Genomic DNA, 16,642 nt, shown 5'->3' with positions numbered 1-16,642 from the left:
GTAGGACGGAGCCATGCCGAGAGATGAGACTTGACAACCTCATTTTGCAGGATTTCTATGAATTGAGAGGTGGTAAGTCTTGATGGTGCAGCTTTTTGTCGATGTTAAGCTGACCCGAGTTTGCCCCAGAATTGATGAAATAAATATTTACAGTAACAGCTACCTGCCTTAATAGTTGTTTAGTGAGGGGAAAGGGTCCAGTTCAGTGAGTTAGCGCTAAAAACCCCGTATTATTATGAGCCTCGGAACTTCACAGTGAAATGAGTGATGGCGAAAAAAGCCAATGGTTTGCCTATCGCGAGGTTATCATCTGTCATGATAAAATAAAGAGCTCCACAAGGATCAACTAATAGAGCTTTAAGAGGCTTAAAAAGTAGGCGATGTTCCTTGGCCGTCGGAGGGCTCCGTCGGTAAACATAGCCTCTAACTAATTTTAGAAGGCTCTAAACAACAACTGAGGAAGTAATTCCGCTGAGGGATCTGTATGTTGAAGGGCCGGCCCGGGCTCTTATATGGAATATGTACATTACCTGCTAGACATTAAGATATAAAACTCATGAATATGGGCCACTTAGTATTATTCCACTTGATAGTATGAATACATGGTTTTGCATATGTAGATGAATTTCAGCTTGCGTCCAGTCTTCAATAGCCTCATTAGCCGGTAAAATACCCTAGTCATTCCACTCTTATTAAGGACTTCTCAAACATCCATCCACCAGAGATCTGACATCTATCTGTATTGGAGGCATGGCCAAGCCCAAATATCCGGTTTCAGAAAATAAAGCAGATTTAATCAAATCTTTGCCGTGATAATACTTTTGGTGGCCCTCCTGAATTGTTCTTAGTCTCTTTTTCCTCATTGCGCCTGGCTGTGTATTGTATAGCAAATACTACCTCCAACCATGATATCTTCACGTCAACTCGCAGCTGTGCTGTTCCTCGCTGGGCCATCGCTGGCTGACAACTTTACGATTTCCAACGGCCAGATTTTTACTCCTGGCTTTGTAGTTCTAGATGCACCTCAACCATACACGCCTCTTGGAGGGGGTAAGTTGATACTGCATTTCTATTTGGAGATGGCTTCAGCACTGACACGAGTGAACAAGACACCCTCCACGTCGCTATAGATGTGACTGCCAACGGCAAACTACCATTGCCGTCAAACGACGATGACAGCAATGACGATAACCAGATTTTCAGCATCGAGATGTTTCTCTACAGCTACGTCACGGGGCGCAACTTTACCATTTCGAATGGAACGGCCAGCGCTAACAACGCCAGCCTGGGTGAGATTATGGCGCAAGAACCGGGAAGCACAGTGAAGCATGTCAACTGGGTTTGGCCCGATTGTCTTGTTGGAGACGGTGCGCCAGAAGGAGAAAGTGATCGTGGGGTTTACAATGTAAGAACGACACTGAGATGGTACCAGTTCAAAGCAACGTGGTGTAGACCTAACATGAGGCAGATCTCAATCCGACAAAACTTTAGATTCAATGGTGACGACTACTACACCATATTCGACGTTCCTATTTCTGTCAATAATTCCATTCCGGAGGATAATGATCGGCCGTCATGTGATGAGCTGTCGAATGAGCTTCTTTCGCCTGAAGATGTCGACGTCGAAGCAGCTAATGAGGTGGGCGTTTTGTTTGCGCCTGGCGATGCGACTGAACTCGATATAAGTGGTGAGGAATCGGTAGGATCTGTTCTTGGTCCTAATATGGTTTATGTTGGGGTTATGGGTGCTTTTATAGTTATGTTAATGTAGATGTCGTTATTACCACGTTTAATCTGATACCCAAATTTGCTCATCAACTATGGAGTAGGCCAAGTGTTACAGAACTGACACAAAAGTGACAAATGATATAACCTCTTACTATTTCATCCGCTAACCAATGCAGGTCACCACATCGCCATCACCATCGATTGCCAATTTAGGAATCATCCCCGCTTCAATTAATTGCGGGGTTGTTACAGCTCCCGAGGGAAACATCTTTCCTCTCTACCTCTAACTCTCGTTTACTTATGATAGACCGCCTCACTCGGCGCAAGCAGACGTGCTGGGCTCCTTTCCGGGGTTTCTGACGAATAGACTATGTCGTATTACCCCAGATTTCCTTGTACCCCTGTAGGTAATCGCAGCAAGTCGCGAATTGGTAACTCTTCGTGGAAAAGAGCCTCGGTCTGTGTGTCCATCATGGTAATCACAATATGCAGTCCCCCCATATGAATGGGAAAAGGGCGCCACTCGCCTGGTTGGAATGCTTTCTCGTACCACATGTTTCCGTGGTTCATAACCCTACGATTCAGCGATAGCCTCTGTTCATTTTGAGTCGTATCATGCCTATCCACCAAGGACTCCTTCCACGCGAAGGCTTCTGCGCTGATGTGGTGGTGCGGCTGATCCGGCAAACGGCGTTGAATCCAGCTTTGATCCTCCCTCTCGTGCTCCTTGCCCGTTTCACCAAAAAGGGCCAAGATCTCTCGATTCTTCACCCGAGTGCCTCGCAGAACCTCAAGACGCTCTTGTACCTTGGGCTCGTGCGATGGGCCAGTAGTTGGTTATCCGAAAAGACTAGAAACAACTGGTCTGACGACGAATATGACTGGGAGCGCGAGATTGTGCTCGTGACAGGCGGTGCAGGAGGCATTGGCGGTCGAGTCGTCAACTTGTTCGCGGAGATGGGTGTTAAAGTGGTTGTGCTTGATATTCAACCCATGTCTTTTACTACTTGTGCGTGAGGTGCAGGTAATTGAAGAGACAAGATAGCTAACTTTATATCAGCGGCCAACGTGCACTACTATCAATGCGACCTTCGATCACCCGAGAACGTGGAAGCTGTTGCCGAAAAGATCAGAACTGAAGTTGGACACCCGACCGTTGTTATCAATGTCGCTGGAGTAGCCAGAGGAAAGACCATCCTGGAATCTCAGCCAAGTGACATCCGCTTCACTTTCGACGTCAACGCATTTGCGCCATTCTGGACAGCAAAGACATTTCTCCCCAACATGGTTGAGAACAACCACGGCATGATCGTCACTCTGACCTCTTATGCAAGCTGGTTGACGATCCCCAACCTTGTCGACTACGGTGCCTCAAAAGCAGCTGCTTTGGCCTTCCACGAGGGATTGACTGCCGAGTTGGCTACGCGATACAATGCGCCCAAAGTCAGGACTGTCATCGTACACCCGGGACCTACCAACACTGCTCTCTTCAAGGGTTACTACCAGAACACTGATTTCCTGATGCCACCTCTGGCGCCTGAGACAGTGGCTGATGCTGTAGTTAAGCAGGTTCTCACTGGGCGCAGTGGTACTGTCATCATTCCGGGCACTGGAAGCATACTAGCTGCTTTGCGGATGCAGCCAGATTGGTATGCAATCCCTGTGAGAGCCAAGGCGCAGTCGTACATGAAAAACTTCAGTGGTCGCCAGGTTATCGAGGATGTGGATGCTTCTTTTGAAAAAGATGGCCATGAGAAGGGTGCTGCTGATAATGCAGGCGAGAGCACAGTTCTGGTTTCTGGCAGTTAAAGCTGGGCCAGCTAGCTTTCTCGTTCCCCGTGGAGAAGAGTAACTCGACATTTGTTTATTGTCTATGAAATATGCCTAAACCCCCGTGCAATAAGTGTAGAAGTGTCGGCCATGTCCGATTTGTCGATAGGCAGCTGAAAATCACCACATAGTACATAGTTATATTTTGGTTCTAACAACCCAAGTATGACTAAAGGCATGAAAGTATCTTTGCATCATAGTGCTCTGTGTGTATTAATAGATGAAATATGATGACTTTAAACTGACAAATGCCTGACCGATGTTCCAGACAAAGAAAGAAAAAGAACCAAAGGGTATGTGCAGAACTCCCGGCCCGAAATACCAAAATCCGGGCCAGCCGATGTGTTATGTCCACCTAGGATTCCATCCTGTTGGTGGCTTTCACTCAATAACAGTATGATACTACATTAAGTAGCCCCAACTACCTGATATTGTGAGCACGCAGGTGTGTCACTATGTCGAGGTTCATATAACATAATCCCAACTGAGACGGTATCAGGTATGATGCATATAAAATGATTCGATAGATTAGTCAAAGCGTATCTGAAGGATTCGAACATGACCCTATAGGGAAAGTGTCAATGGTAGAGCTGACGGTAAGGCGCCTACAGACAAGACGACGTCGCTTAGTATGCAACGGAAGATGTGTGCCATGACGGCGTTTGTTTGGATGACATGAGAACGCATTCAAGAGAATGCGACGTAAGGTATGCAAGTACTGTACGGTAGGAACAGGGGGGCCGGTCTGCCAAACAGACTAAAGTACATATATCATGAGATGATCATCGTTTACATGCCCGCCCTTCCCGTTGTTAGCTCCAGGGATTGTAGTCCATCAGTATTCGGGACAAGGGCAACTGTAGAGTGGGACTAGGGTCCATCCCTGATACCGTTGAGCGGATGGCTGAAGGATCAAAAGAAATGAAGAGTCGACAATAGGTGGTATTATAATGGAGTAACAAGGCGGTATGGGCGGGAGATGTGCAACGACAGTAGACTCTGTTGAGACACTCCGTTATCAGATAAAGAGAATAGCACAATTTCTGAGCGTATGACTTGGGATTTGTGAAGCACTCATTGACAGTTTCAACTTGAGTCTATAAGACGGCTCATATACGTAAACTGAAGCTACGGCGTGGTTCTCTTGCCCCCTGAATTGGCAAAGTCTGCAGGTGTTGAAACGAATTGGTGACGATATTCTCACAAAACTCAGATAGTAAATGGACAATCCAGTGCTTGATAATCACCGGCCGAGAACGGACTCGGTGGAGATGAATTGTGCTTCCATGTCCTGGTTCAGGGCTACAAATTGAGCCTGCAGAGAGGGAACCCTGAGATGTCCAAGGCAAAGGAACCTAACAACATGCCATATTAGACCCTGATGCTCCCTCGTTCGTCCTGACTGCAGCTGACAGGATGGAGAGTATACATAAAGAGTACTGATCCTTGACAGGATTGGCTATCAGAGCTGTAGACACAAGCGAAGAGACGAGCGAAGACATAATATGTCCGCACCACGTTTTCCGTCAGAGACTAGCAGCCGCAGGAAGTGGATTCTTTGCGCGAGCGTGTGGCACGGGTTCAACGTCTTTTTCTGGCCTGGCTCTGGAATCATTGTATAATGTGGTGTTGAAGATTGGTCTAACATAGTCTAGGCCTGGTCAGTTCTAAGCTAGACCATCCCAAGAGGCAGATCTTTCAGTACCGTACTTTTGGCTCGACCCTCATATTCTAAAGTTAAGTTTAAAAATGACAAATGGTCAAATCCCATATTGTTTCATCTATTTTTTTTATTATAACCTCCGTGTTTTATCAGGGGTCCTGGGGTTGTTGAAAACAGGACCATGATAATGATAATGACAATTCTTCAATTATCATCCAATCATGTATTAGATAATTGAGTGGGGACTCATCAGAGACAAGGTGTGGACCCTTCCAAGCTCCGGCAGGAAGGACCCTAGTAGAAAAGAGTGAAAGAGCTTGGCCAGCTAGCGAGGAAGGAAAGGTTCAAGAACCTAAGGAAAGGGCTGTAGTTTGGGAAGGGGCCCCTGCTACCCTGGGAAAGCTAGACCCAGTTGGAGGTGTCAATCGTGTCGACTGAGTGGAGCCATGTGCCAGCCCGACAGCAAAATCTCCCGCGACATCAGCCCATTTCTTGTCGCCTCGTCAGGTCTGGCGTCGCTGGACTCCGATCTTCTGGCGATAATCATGTCATGCCATTTTTTTTCTGGTCCAGCCAAGGGCGATTGCACCAGCCCTCTTTGACACTTGCATGTCCATTTCCGTCCATTCTTTCTTATTTGCTCTTCTTTTTTACTTACAAACTACTACCTTACCTGTTCGTAGCACCCCCTGGTCGCCAATTCCCATCAGCCCCCGAATTCCGGTAACTGCCCGTTACATTGGTGTTGTGTTTCCCATCTTATATCTTTCTGACCTCTTAAGGTTCGGAATAGCTTCATACTTTACTTAGCCTCCCCCTTCTCCCTCCTTGTCTTCTCTTCACTCCGGTGTCATCTTTTACGTGCTCTGTCGCCTCTCGTCCATGTCCTCGTCTTCGCCATCATCGTCGCCGTCTCGTTATTCCTGATTGCCATTCTCCGTAGTCTACTGTAGCTGCACACCCCTTGTCAGCCCGTTTCAAGCTCAGTCGGCCGATCTGCCCCGCGAATTCGCCATACAATCAATTCCAATCATACATATATCCATTAATATTACGCGAGCCCTCCTCGAAACCTGCGAATATCTGCGACTTGTTCGATTGCGAAGATCTTATTTCGACAAGCCTACTTCCCCGAATCTGATACGCACAATACCTAGTAACGGAGTGGACCATTCCAGACGATTACACCTTACTAGGCACTGTTTCGCTTCGCTCAACCTTCCCTGTTGCCGCCAACCTATCCGTTTGCGACAACATATACTTCTAGCTCAAGCTCTTCCGCCGCTTTTCCTATCACAACTGCTTCAGGACGACACTCTGTTTCTTGTTTGATCCGGCAGAGGTCGTCCGTGATCTCGCGATCTTGACATCAATTTCAATTGTACCATGGTTCCCAGCGTTGTACAGTCTGACGATATGGATAATATGGAAATACCGTTTCCAGCGCTCCGTGAGCGCCAGGAAGGTTCTCCTCCTCCTTTTCAAGACCCTCTTGCTCTCCTCCGAAGTCTTCCAGAGCCTCCATTGGAATGTCAGGTTTGCGTGGTTGGTGCAGGACCTGCTGGTCTGATGCTGGCCACAAACCTGACCAGATATGGAATCAATGTCGAGGTGATTGACGACCGGGCCGACCAGACTCCTGTAGGAAGGTAAGGCCATATAGCCTGGAAACTTACTAGCAGGACAGTTTAATTGACCTTGAATACAGAGCCGACGGCCTACAACCAAAGACGATTGAGACCTTCAGACAAATGCGACTTTCAGATACTCTATTAAAGCAAGGTGTCCGCGTTTTTGATATTGCTTTCTGGCGCAGCGATGCCGGCCAGCCTCTGCGCCGACTTGGTCGCGAAGTCCATTACCCACCCATCATTGATGTGTTGGATCCGTACATTCTTCTCGTTCATCAGGGTATGGTGGAAGGTCTCTTCCTTGAGGATATGAAGAAGCGAGGCAAGGAGGTCCGTAGAAACATGGCTTTCGAGTCGTACAGCGTCCCAGACAACAAGACCGGCCCCCTTCAAATCAATTGTCGTGCCAATGTCAATCAGGATAAGCGCTCTGTTCTGACGCAATACTTGATCGGATGTAAGTGGTTACTTTTGCGAAATTTCCTACAGGGACTGATGATTGTTAGGTGACGGTGCTCACTCCAAGGTTCGCAAGAGCATCCCTGATGTCAAGGCCGTTGGCATGTCCCAAGCCGCTATCTGGGGTGTTCTTGATGGTGAACTGATTACCAATTTCCCCGATATCTGGTCCAAGACATTGGTATATTCACAAGAGCATGGCTCAATTCTAATCATCCCCAGAGAAAGGAATATGACTCGATTCTATATTGAGCTCAAGGCTGGTGCCAAGTTTGACCGTCGAGATCTTGGGCAGGAATTCATGATGAAGCGCGCAAAGAAGATCATGGCGCCATTTCACTTGGACTGGAAGTACGTTGAGTGGTTTGGTCGTTATCAAGTTGGACAAAGAGTTGCTAGCCGCTTCACCGATGGCCATCTGAGAGCGTTCCTGGCCGGCGATGCCAGTCACACGCACTCTCCTAAATCAGCACAGGGTATGAACACCTCAATGCACGACTCGTGGAACTTGTCGTGGAAGTTGAACCTGGCAGTCAGAGGCTTGGCTAAGCCCAATCTGCTTGAGAGTTATGAAGAGGAGCGTCGCAAAATTGCCCTCGATTTGGTTAACTTTGATTATGAGCATGCGAACCAAATTGCGGGCGGAGATGCCATTGCTTTGGCCGAAAACTTCAGAACCAATGTGCGCTTCATTTCTGGTATTGGTGCTGAATATGGCGAGAACGCTATCAACCGACCAGGAGTTGGTGATAACCAATTCGTGATGGGAGACGCCAAACCAGGTTGCCTATTGCCCCCTGCCAAGGTCACTCGATACATTGACTCCAACCCTGTGGATATCCAGCTTGATATTCCTATGCTTGGCCAGTTCCGCATCTACCTTCTCATGTGGGATGTTCAGCAATCGGCACCTTTCCTTCAGACTTTCTGTCATGCCATCGCTGGCAAAGATTCATTCATTAGCAGGCTATCCGCTGCGGCCAGCGCTTCATATGCCGCGCAACCTCGAGCATCAGCTCCTGAGGATGTCTACTCCCGACCAGAGCGATACACTGTTGTCAGCCATCTCTTCACTTTCGGTCTCATTAGTAAGTTTTAACTGCGGTCTCTTTTCACCTAGATCCCTGTGCTAACAACAATTCAGCAACCATGCCCAAGACAGAAATTGAAATCTCAGATCTTCCTCCTCTCCTACAAGACAGCCGATGGACTTTCTACCTGGATGACATTCCCGACCAAGATACTCGTGGCTCGCTCTGCACCAACAAGTGGCTTGGAAGCCTTGGACCTGGCGAAGTCGCCATTGTCAATGTCCGACCTGACGGTTACGTTGGCTCGGTAGGCCGATGGGATTCAAGTGTCGATGAATCTGGTGTTCAAGCGGCTCGTTGGCTCGATGAATATTACGACGGATTCATGCAGATCCCAACGCAGCAGGCTTAGGGGTGATAATGAGTTTTAGACATGACCATTCTCAGCTATGCGATCCCCGATAGGAAGCATCATAGCCACCAGTGGACAAAAGATCTCATCGATGCTTGTATTTCCAAACTTGTATATCTGGGAGTATGGGATCTTCTTGATTGTTGCCCAATTTATGCCATTGCTTTGCTATACCTAGCATTGCACAGCTTCATCAGAGAACCAAAATAGCATCTTTGGTAGACGGAGTGAATTAACGAATCAGCGCTCCAAGAAAGAGAAGGGAAAGGGGGGGGGTTGTGGATAAAGAGACGAGCAGTTATGAGGATGATAGAACAGAGACAGACACCAAAATCTACTGCCAGATAAATGGCATTTTCCCTACTGTTGGTATGGGAGATAGCCAGTAGCTACTGCTATCGTACAATCTATTATATTTCATGACATTTGTGTTTCATGCTCTACCATTAACTGCTGATATCACGATTCTCTTGAATTCACTGGTCCTACCAACTTACTACTTAGACTTCAACTGAGTGTATGGTTAATATGGTGCTGAAATTGACCTGATGTCTTTCCACTAACATGCGCTCTGTACTAATGGCAGCAGCTGCCAGCCAACATGGCAATAAGCCAACAGCCTTACGCCGTACTAGGGTAGTTTATCTCATATCCTTCCACTTGTTTAATATGGTCCCATCTTCCATAGAATAGTATTGCTATACGATAGCGATTGTCTAACTAGACGTATAATAGCTACGGGTGTCGACAGCCGTAAGTTCATACATCTCATTGACAAGCCAGCATGGTACGAGACACCCTCTCGAGAAAAAAACTCCCCATGCCAGAGTTACCTCATACTTGACCCCCATCCTCATCCCATTGCTTCCTTTTACATGTTTCTTCTGTACCCTAACAATAATTATCCAGATCCATCTCGCTTTCCATTATAGAGATGCTGTAAGTGACAGCTCGGGGCAGATTGGGTTTGGTCACTTCCTTTGGCTTGAGATCAATGAGATCCATAGCTGTCGCATTTATATTGACCATGATTGTTTCTTGGCAGTTTCCTTTACTCTAAGATGAACCATGTTGTCGTCGAGAGCAGCGATAGTGTGCAGGTGATCGCAAGGGGGGATTCCCAATTCTCAAACTTCGAGGTTCAAGGTGCCAGAGTCGGGGGTGAGGTATCTGCGAGACCCCAACGATACGTGCTCGGCCACTGTGTTGATTCTTGGTAGAAATGTGCTGTTCAGCATTTGTTTTTGGTTTCCGTTTTGAGAAGTTGGGAAAAGGACGGGAAGTGTTGTGTCCCATTTTGTAGAGTTATGTTGTATATGTCAGCGTGTCTGATGAATTTGTAGAACCAGAACCAACATGAACATCTTTATATAAAGTCCTAAGAAAATGCGAATGGCATGATGATTTCGATTCCCATCAATTCCATTAACTTGGTAACATTATTCATCCATGTAATATTCACCCAAGTTTGCTGCTTAGGTGACGAACCATATACTAACAAATTCATCCCCGTTCTTTAAATACCTAGTGACCGTACATAGTGACACCTGAAGTACCAAAGGGATGCGTAACCTAGACCACAGTGACCATGATATAGAGAGGGCACAAGCTTGAATAATGAAAGAAAGAGACAACAAGACTTAGTTAAGAAACACCAGAACATGAGATCACACAAGAAGATGGGGCATTTTCTGAAGTTTTGAATGTTTTTGAAATTTCATCCAACGGGTGTTTATGCCCCTGTTGTTTGCTAGTTATTATGATATTCATTCCACATCAACCGTTCATTTTCTGCCTCCTCCTTTTGCTTGCTTCCAAAAATAAAAAATTCGCTTATCCAAGTCGTGTTTTGATCATTGATGGGTGGGCATAGAGACATCAGCCTTCTTAGCGACGGCATCAGCGCTCTGCCACAGAGCTGTGACAGTCTTGAGTTGAGTGTAGAAGTTGATACCGGGCTTTCCGTAGAAGGTGTTGGCACCACCGCCAGCAATGGACTTCTTGTTGCCGGTGAAAGAGAACATGGGCAAGGGGACAGGGATAGGAACATTGATACCGACCTGGCCGGCCTCAATGTTCTTGCGGAAGATCTCAGCAGTAGCGCCAGATCTGGTGAAGATGGCAGTACCGTTACCATACTCGTTCTTGTTGACAAGGTCGATAGCATCCTCAATGGACTCGGCGTTGAGGCAAACAAGGACGGGGCCAAAGACTTCCTCCTTGTAGCAGGTCATGTCAGGGGTAACATTGGTGATAATGGTAGGTCCAACCCAGTTGCCGTTGGGGTACTTGCTGGGCTTGTAGCCACGGCCGTCGAGAAGAATAGTAGCGCCCTCCTTCTCAGCGGAATCAATAAGCTTCTCAATACGCTCCTTACTCTGAGGGGTGATGACAGGGCCGAGATCAGCTCCCTCCTCGAAACCGCCGTTGACTTTGAGGTTCTTGGCTTGCTCAGCAACGTCGTGGAGCCACTCCTTGGTCTCGCCGACCATGACGAGGGTGCTCAGGGCCATGCAGCGCTGACCGGCAGCACCGAAAGCGGCACCAACGATGGAGTTGATGAACTGGTTCTTGTTGGCGTCGGGTGAGACGACAGCGTGATTCTTGGCACCCAAGTTGGCCTGAACACGCTTGCCGTTGGCGGATCCACGGCTGAAGATGTACTCGCCGGCCTTGTTACCACCAACGAAGCTGATGGCTTTGATAGCGGGCTCATCAAGGATGAAATCGACAGTGCGGTGAGCACCATGGATGATGTTGACAACACCGGCAGGGAAACCAGCCTTCTCGACAAGCTCGGCAATAATCATGGCAGCGCCAGGATCACGCTCGGAGGGCTTGAGGATAAGCGTGTTACCAGTGATGGTGGCGATGGGAATGCACCAGAGGGGAATCATGGCAGGGAAGTCTAGATTACTAGTTAGCTTGAACAACGGCGTGGTAAAAGACCAGGTACTCACTAAATGGGCAGATAGCAGCAGTAACACCCAGGGGCTCGCGGTAGGTTCGGGTCTCCATATCCTTAGCGACCTCGAGAACTTCGCCCTTGAGGAGCTCAGGGGCGGCAACGGCAGCTTCGGCGACCTGAAGACCTCGGAGGACGTCACCCTTGGCATCAGCAAAAGTCTTGCCCTGCTCGAGAGTAATGCTGGCAGCGAGACGGTCCCAGTTCTCACGGATGAGCTGAACGAATCGGAACATGATTTGCTGTCGAGAGATGACACTGGTGTTCTTCCATGACTTGAAAGCCTTCTCGGCGCTCTCGACGGCAGCCTTCATCTCAGCATCGGTCATCTGAGGGACACGAGTGACGAGCTCGTTGGTAGCAGGGTCGTGCAAGTCAATGTATTTATCGGCCTTGGAGGCAACGAACTTGTTGTCGATGAAGTAGGGGGTATCGACAACCTCGACCTTTGCGTGTGTGGTAGGGTAGCTGTTGGCGGTGGAAGCCAGAGCAGCCGTCACAGGCTGAAGCTGCTTGCTTGTGGCATGAATGCGCCTGGCAGCGACGTGGGACGGACCACTGGAGGATGTAAGAATGGAGGATCGAGAGAGAGCGGGAGTAGAGCGGCTTGAGGCTCCCAGGCCGCGAGAGATTGCGCGACGCATAATGGCGGCGGTAAAGAAAGATGTGGTTGGTATGTATAAGTTGCTAACGAGGAGGAGAAGGGAAGCGCAATTGTCCTCTACAACTTCCAATGAAGCAAGCAACAATCAAGTCAAGATGTAAAAAGGTCATGGGACTCGTAGACTTTTATACTGAGAGATTGACCGTCCTACACCGGCTATGGTACCGGTGCGGAGGCAATTGGAAGGGGGCTCATGTCCGTTCATGGTTGGAAGTCACCACCAAAGACGTCTCTGGCTCGTCACTGTGCGGGGCGAAATGAGCTACTCATGATAAGCCAGCAACTACCCTCCAGAATCGGTTGACATTTCTGGAAAGTGTGGGGTAATTGCCGAACGAGCTCCGTCTTGCCCGCTGGTTACCGGCTGTGCCGATGGATCCCATGGTTCTCATCTTTCGGGGTTCTTCTCCAAATCCGATTCTCTCACTGGTCAAAATAGGACAGTAACTATTCATGAGACTAAGTAGACGTCTTGCTATTCTCCGTCTCCATTCGCCTGCCTAATCCGGAAAAATATATATCTCTTCCTAGATAGCCACCTGTCGTCTTATATCAGACACCGGGAAGACCTTCCGGATATCACAAATAAGCATACATGTTAACAGAACACATTGTTTCTTATCTTGATATCATACCGAGAATAGCAGATGGTTCAGATGCTATCTAGACACTGTCCATGATTGAGTACACGCCGGTTTCGGACATCAATCTTATTGTTGCTAGCGGATAAGAATCGACTCTACCTACTAACTGACCATATAATCAATCACATGAAATGAAAAAGTACTACGCTTGCACTTGACTACTTTCTCAATCGTAACAAATCACAGGGGAAAAAATTGAGACGTGGCCTGGGTAAAAAAGCTATCAATTGGTTGATATCACTGTATCGCTGATCTGATGCGCCAAAAGAACAAAATTTCATTTCATAACAATTGTGAATATTTCCTCCGCAACTTGCTTCTTACTTCTCATACTCCTTGATTTCCTCTGAACGATTTGAAGTGTATGATTCCTTTAATACAATCCCAGTCCGATTAGATCTTTTCTGTCTTCCCCTTACGACTGGCTGCGGGTGGTACGCTTGTTGACCTCACCCTTAACCTTCTCAGCACCAGTGGCGCTGGCCTCAGCAGCCTTGTCCTTGACTTGCTTGGCCTTGGTGGAAGCCTTCTCAGCAGTCTGCTGAACAGCGGGAGACGACTTGCCGAGGTTGAAGAGGACAGCAATCAGACCAGCGGCAGCGAGGAGGATGGCGGCAAAGCCACCGGCGACCTCGGGAACGAACTTGATAGCCTGGATGGGGTCCTGGGCAGCAATGGCCTTGAAGAGGTCAATCTTCTCGGTGATGTAATGAACAGGATCCTCCATGAAGTTCAGGTCGCTAGGAGATCGGGGCTTGTCCTCCTGCTTGGGCCTATCGGCCTCAGCGAGGGCCTTCTCAACAGGGTGCTTGACACCAAAGGTCTCCTCGGCGAGCTTGTTGGCATCCTCAATGGAGTGACCGATGTAGATGTTGTCGAAGAGGATGTCGTTCTGCATAGTCCAGATCTCGAAGCCAATAGCTCCCATGGGCTCAAAGTTGGCAGGGGTCTTGTCCTCAAAGTAGTTGGGGTTCTTGATCTTGCGGGGAGCCCAGGTGCCCTTGTATGCAGGGTTCTCGACGTAAGGCGCGGTCCACTTGCCCTTGTAGTCAGGGTTGCGCTTCATGGGCTGAGTCCAGGGGCCACAGCCAGAGGCATCGGCACACTTGGGGTTGGGAACAGTGGGTGCAATCCAATCACCATCCTCCTCGTCATCCCAGTCATCAGGCTTCTCAGCCTCGGGGTCGGGAATGGTAACGGCCTCGTCCTCGAGCCAGTCCTCAGGCTTGGTGGCCTCTTCGTCAACTATCTCGAAGGGGGCTTCCTCATCCCAGTCCTCGGGCTTCTTGGCCTCAGGGTCGGGGATACGGGCTTGGTCAACCCAGTCCTCAGGCTTCTTGTCGTCGGCGTCGTCAACCTCGGCGGGGGGGTTGACGGCAGGGGAGAAATCCTCCAGGAGGCTGCCAGTCTTGACCTCCTCGTTGTTCTGCTTGATCGCGTAGGTGTTGTTGGGGTGGACGATCAGAGTGTAAAGCTCTGTGGTCTTGGTGATCTTGGCAGTAGGAGGAGAGTTCAGGTGCTTCTCCTCGTACTCGCCTGTCTTGGGGTTCTTGTGGTTGAAGATAAAGTGAACCTTGTTGGTGTGGCCACACTTGTCGGGACCGAACATGATCACGTAGGGGGTTGTGTTGGCGAACTCTTCCTGGTGAAGAGCCTTGTTGTCGCGAAGGAGCTTCATGTAAGCACCACCACACTCGAGGCCATCTGTGAACAGGATGTCAGCATGTGCAATCACTCAGCAGGCTGAAGGTTAAGCTTACTCTGGAGCTTGACCTCGTACTGAACAACAAGAGTCTTGCCCTTGTTGTCAATCTTCTTGGGGAACTTGGCGGAGATGGCGTGGTGAGCGGCGGGGTTCTTGACAACAAGACCCTTGTCGCCATCAATTCCCTTGTACTTGACGGGCTCCTCAACTGCCCACTCGCCAACGTATGCCCACTCCTCCTCAGAGCCGGTCGTGTCCTTCTTTGCGTGAGAGGGTTGCCATCGCTGGTCCCAATCGTCGGTGAATTGTTCAAGGAAGTCAGCCTTGATGTTTGTAGGCTGTGCAGGAATGTGTTAGCTAACAATCGACCACCGGCCGAGCTCATGAGCTCGATGAAGATAATGAAGCTCCAATTCGCCGTAAAAATAGACTTACAGTAAAGGTGGGAAGCTTTTCGGGGACGGCGGGAGAAGCCTCCTTAACGTCCTCAGCATGAACGTTGCCCGTAAGGACAGCAGCCGACACGGCGGCTGCGACAGCGTTGAACTTCATGGTGGTTGAAGTGACAAGATAGCTCAGGCAAATGAGTTTCAGACGTCACTGAGGAAGCTGCGGGGATGGAGGGGAAGAAAAAAACAAAAACACGATCCTAAGACGTGCAAATGCTGATAATAGGTTCAATTTATGAGTGAATTCCCGGCGCTCGAGGAGATTAAAGAGTTCCAAGAGTGAAGTGGAATGGATGAAATAAAGAAGCGAGAGGTGGCGTCTTAACAAATAGTGGAGAGCTTCTGCTTAGTGTTGAGGACACGTAGAAGCTCAGAGCCGCTACCGACACAAATTTCAGGGATCATGAACCGACAGGCGCAGCGCAAGGCGGGGGAAAGGTGGGAAGGTGGCCCGGAGCCACTAAGGCAGGAAGGTGCGGCTGCCACTGTCAGGTACTGGAGGCGGGGAATTTGGTGGAAGGCCTCGGTTTGGCATTCCCAACTGCCAGTCCCATAGAAGGCTCGAGAACAGGAAGGCGTGTAGGACTATTGGCGGATGAATTACTGAGATTATCGTGAGCCTGGGATCATGGTGGTTTATTAAAATTGTCTATCATATAAAGAGTAGCAATTGTAACGGTGCACAGAACAGTAAGCGTACCGGCCTCTTAGCAATAGACTTATTGTTTGCTCTGCTAATGGTAATTGGGGAAGCGGCCAACTCTTCTGATACCTTCACCATAGGTGGAGATGATAAGGGCAATGTCTGGGATGAAGGTTAACAGAACAATTAACCACTAAGCTACAAGGTGTAGTAATAAGCGTCACAGGAGTCTACCTTGAGATTGTATAAGCTAATTCAATAATTTTGTCTCTCGTGCTTCCAGTACCTTGCTTTCTGGCAGTCTGTGAATTGTCTTCATGGAACTGTAGATAGTCTTACTCTGGTTTCTGATTCGGCAATGCATGTTCACACAACCTGATAAAATCGGTTCGACCAGTTTATCTGTGTTTAAATCAATTGTGCTCTTCTATACATGATTCATCAATAACATCAATTGTACAAGTTTGTTTGTTGTATGACAGCTACCCTAAGCCTGATAAACGAGTTGCTGGGTCACCAACGTTTAAGTTCAGGAGCCAGTTCATGTGACAGGCGCGATAATTACCAAGGAACATTGTGGCGTCAAGGAATTAAAACTCTGTTACAACGAACATGTTTAGAATATTGGGCATTGAGTGTGAATAATAATTCAATTCATTTGTTCTGAGGGAGGTATTGACAGTTGAAAGCACAAATTCACCTCAGTAACTCGCTCTTCTCGATGATTCTTTAACATTTGAATTCAATTGGGTTTTGCGCTTTGAACATGCATCCTAAGACCCTCATTTCGCTTGTTTACAAACTAACGTTTGAAGCAC

General features: G+C 48.3%; 5 protein-coding genes across 5 annotated transcripts; 3 read left to right on the top strand and 2 right to left on the bottom strand.

The window, feature by feature from the left end:
- Positions 1-564: 564 nt before the first annotated feature.
- EDB82DRAFT_572905 (uncharacterized protein) lies at positions 565-1,800 on the top strand. The gene is made up of 2 exons (XM_065609928.1): positions 565-1,050; positions 1,080-1,800. Exons 1-2 carry the CDS (start codon positions 906-908, stop codon positions 1,769-1,771), a joined length of 837 nt encoding a protein of 278 aa, XP_065465944.1. The 5' UTR covers positions 565-905; the 3' UTR covers positions 1,772-1,800.
- A 257-nt stretch (positions 1,801-2,057) lies between these two features.
- Positions 2,058-3,902, top strand: EDB82DRAFT_107655 (uncharacterized protein). The gene is made up of 2 exons (XM_025735120.2): positions 2,058-2,737; positions 2,789-3,902. The coding sequence occupies exons 1-2, from the start codon at positions 2,344-2,346 to the stop codon at positions 3,535-3,537; spliced, it is 1,143 nt and encodes a 380-aa protein (XP_025587865.1). The 5' UTR covers positions 2,058-2,343; the 3' UTR covers positions 3,538-3,902.
- Positions 3,903-6,319: 2,417 nt separating this feature from the next.
- On the top strand, positions 6,320-9,151 carry EDB82DRAFT_107615 (FAD binding domain-containing protein). Its single transcript, XM_025735131.2, has 4 exons — positions 6,320-6,870; positions 6,930-7,309; positions 7,359-8,399; positions 8,456-9,151. The coding sequence occupies exons 1-4, from the start codon at positions 6,608-6,610 to the stop codon at positions 8,752-8,754; spliced, it is 1,983 nt and encodes a 660-aa protein (XP_025587866.1). The 5' UTR covers positions 6,320-6,607; the 3' UTR covers positions 8,755-9,151.
- A 1,177-nt stretch (positions 9,152-10,328) lies between these two features.
- EDB82DRAFT_107607 (Aldehyde/histidinol dehydrogenase) lies at positions 10,329-12,452 on the bottom strand. The gene is made up of 2 exons (XM_025735154.2): positions 11,715-12,452; positions 10,329-11,662 (listed from the first exon to the last, which is right to left on the bottom strand). The coding sequence occupies exons 1-2, from the start codon at positions 12,361-12,363 to the stop codon at positions 10,608-10,610; spliced, it is 1,704 nt and encodes a 567-aa protein (XP_025587868.1). The 5' UTR covers positions 12,364-12,452; the 3' UTR covers positions 10,329-10,607.
- A 758-nt stretch (positions 12,453-13,210) lies between these two features.
- EDB82DRAFT_442826 (Calreticulin family-domain-containing protein) lies at positions 13,211-15,568 on the bottom strand. Its single transcript, XM_025735165.2, has 3 exons — positions 15,168-15,568; positions 14,788-15,070; positions 13,211-14,731 (listed from the first exon to the last, which is right to left on the bottom strand). Exons 1-3 carry the CDS (start codon positions 15,282-15,284, stop codon positions 13,443-13,445), a joined length of 1,689 nt encoding a protein of 562 aa, XP_025587869.1. The 5' UTR covers positions 15,285-15,568; the 3' UTR covers positions 13,211-13,442.
- Positions 15,569-16,642: the final 1,074 nt, after the last annotated feature.

This window comes from Fusarium venenatum (genome assembly GCF_020744135.1).
Source record: "Fusarium venenatum strain MPI-CAGE-CH-0201 chromosome Unknown EDB82scaffold_1, whole genome shotgun sequence".
NCBI lineage: Eukaryota > Fungi > Ascomycota > Sordariomycetes > Hypocreales > Nectriaceae > Fusarium > Fusarium venenatum.
The sequence above is the reverse complement of the archived record's forward strand: the minus strand, read 5'-3'. Positions and strand labels throughout refer to the sequence as shown.

Excerpts from the sequence above, each read along its gene's own strand:
- EDB82DRAFT_572905 (XM_065609928.1), top strand. The coding sequence starts at position 906 with ATGATATCTTCACGTCAACTCGCAGCTGTGCTGTTCCTCGCTGGGCCA. Across the intron at positions 1,051-1,079 it reads ATACACGCCTCTTGGAGGGG|ATGGCTTCAGCACTGACACG; the intron begins GTAAGTTGATAC and ends TTCTATTTGGAG.
- EDB82DRAFT_107655 (XM_025735120.2), top strand. The coding sequence starts at position 2,344 with ATGCCTATCCACCAAGGACTCCTTCCACGCGAAGGCTTCTGCGCTGAT. Across the intron at positions 2,738-2,788 it reads ACCCATGTCTTTTACTACTT|CGGCCAACGTGCACTACTAT; the intron begins GTGCGTGAGGTG and ends ACTTTATATCAG.
- EDB82DRAFT_107615 (XM_025735131.2), top strand. The coding sequence starts at position 6,608 with ATGGTTCCCAGCGTTGTACAGTCTGACGATATGGATAATATGGAAATA. Across the intron at positions 7,310-7,358 it reads GACGCAATACTTGATCGGAT|GTGACGGTGCTCACTCCAAG; the intron begins GTAAGTGGTTAC and ends GATGATTGTTAG. Across the intron at positions 8,400-8,455 it reads CTTCACTTTCGGTCTCATTA|CAACCATGCCCAAGACAGAA; the intron begins GTAAGTTTTAAC and ends ACAACAATTCAG.
- EDB82DRAFT_107607 (XM_025735154.2), bottom strand. The coding sequence starts at position 12,363 with ATGCGTCGCGCAATCTCTCGCGGCCTGGGAGCCTCAAGCCGCTCTACT. Across the intron at positions 11,663-11,714 it reads TGCTGCTATCTGCCCATTTA|ACTTCCCTGCCATGATTCCC; the intron begins GTGAGTACCTGG and ends CTAGTAATCTAG.
- EDB82DRAFT_442826 (XM_025735165.2), bottom strand. The coding sequence starts at position 15,284 with ATGAAGTTCAACGCTGTCGCAGCCGCCGTGTCGGCTGCTGTCCTTACG. Across the intron at positions 15,071-15,167 it reads AAAAGCTTCCCACCTTTACT|CCTACAAACATCAAGGCTGA; the intron begins GTAAGTCTATTT and ends ATTCCTGCACAG. Across the intron at positions 14,732-14,787 it reads GTACGAGGTCAAGCTCCAGA|ATGGCCTCGAGTGTGGTGGT; the intron begins GTAAGCTTAACC and ends TCCTGTTCACAG.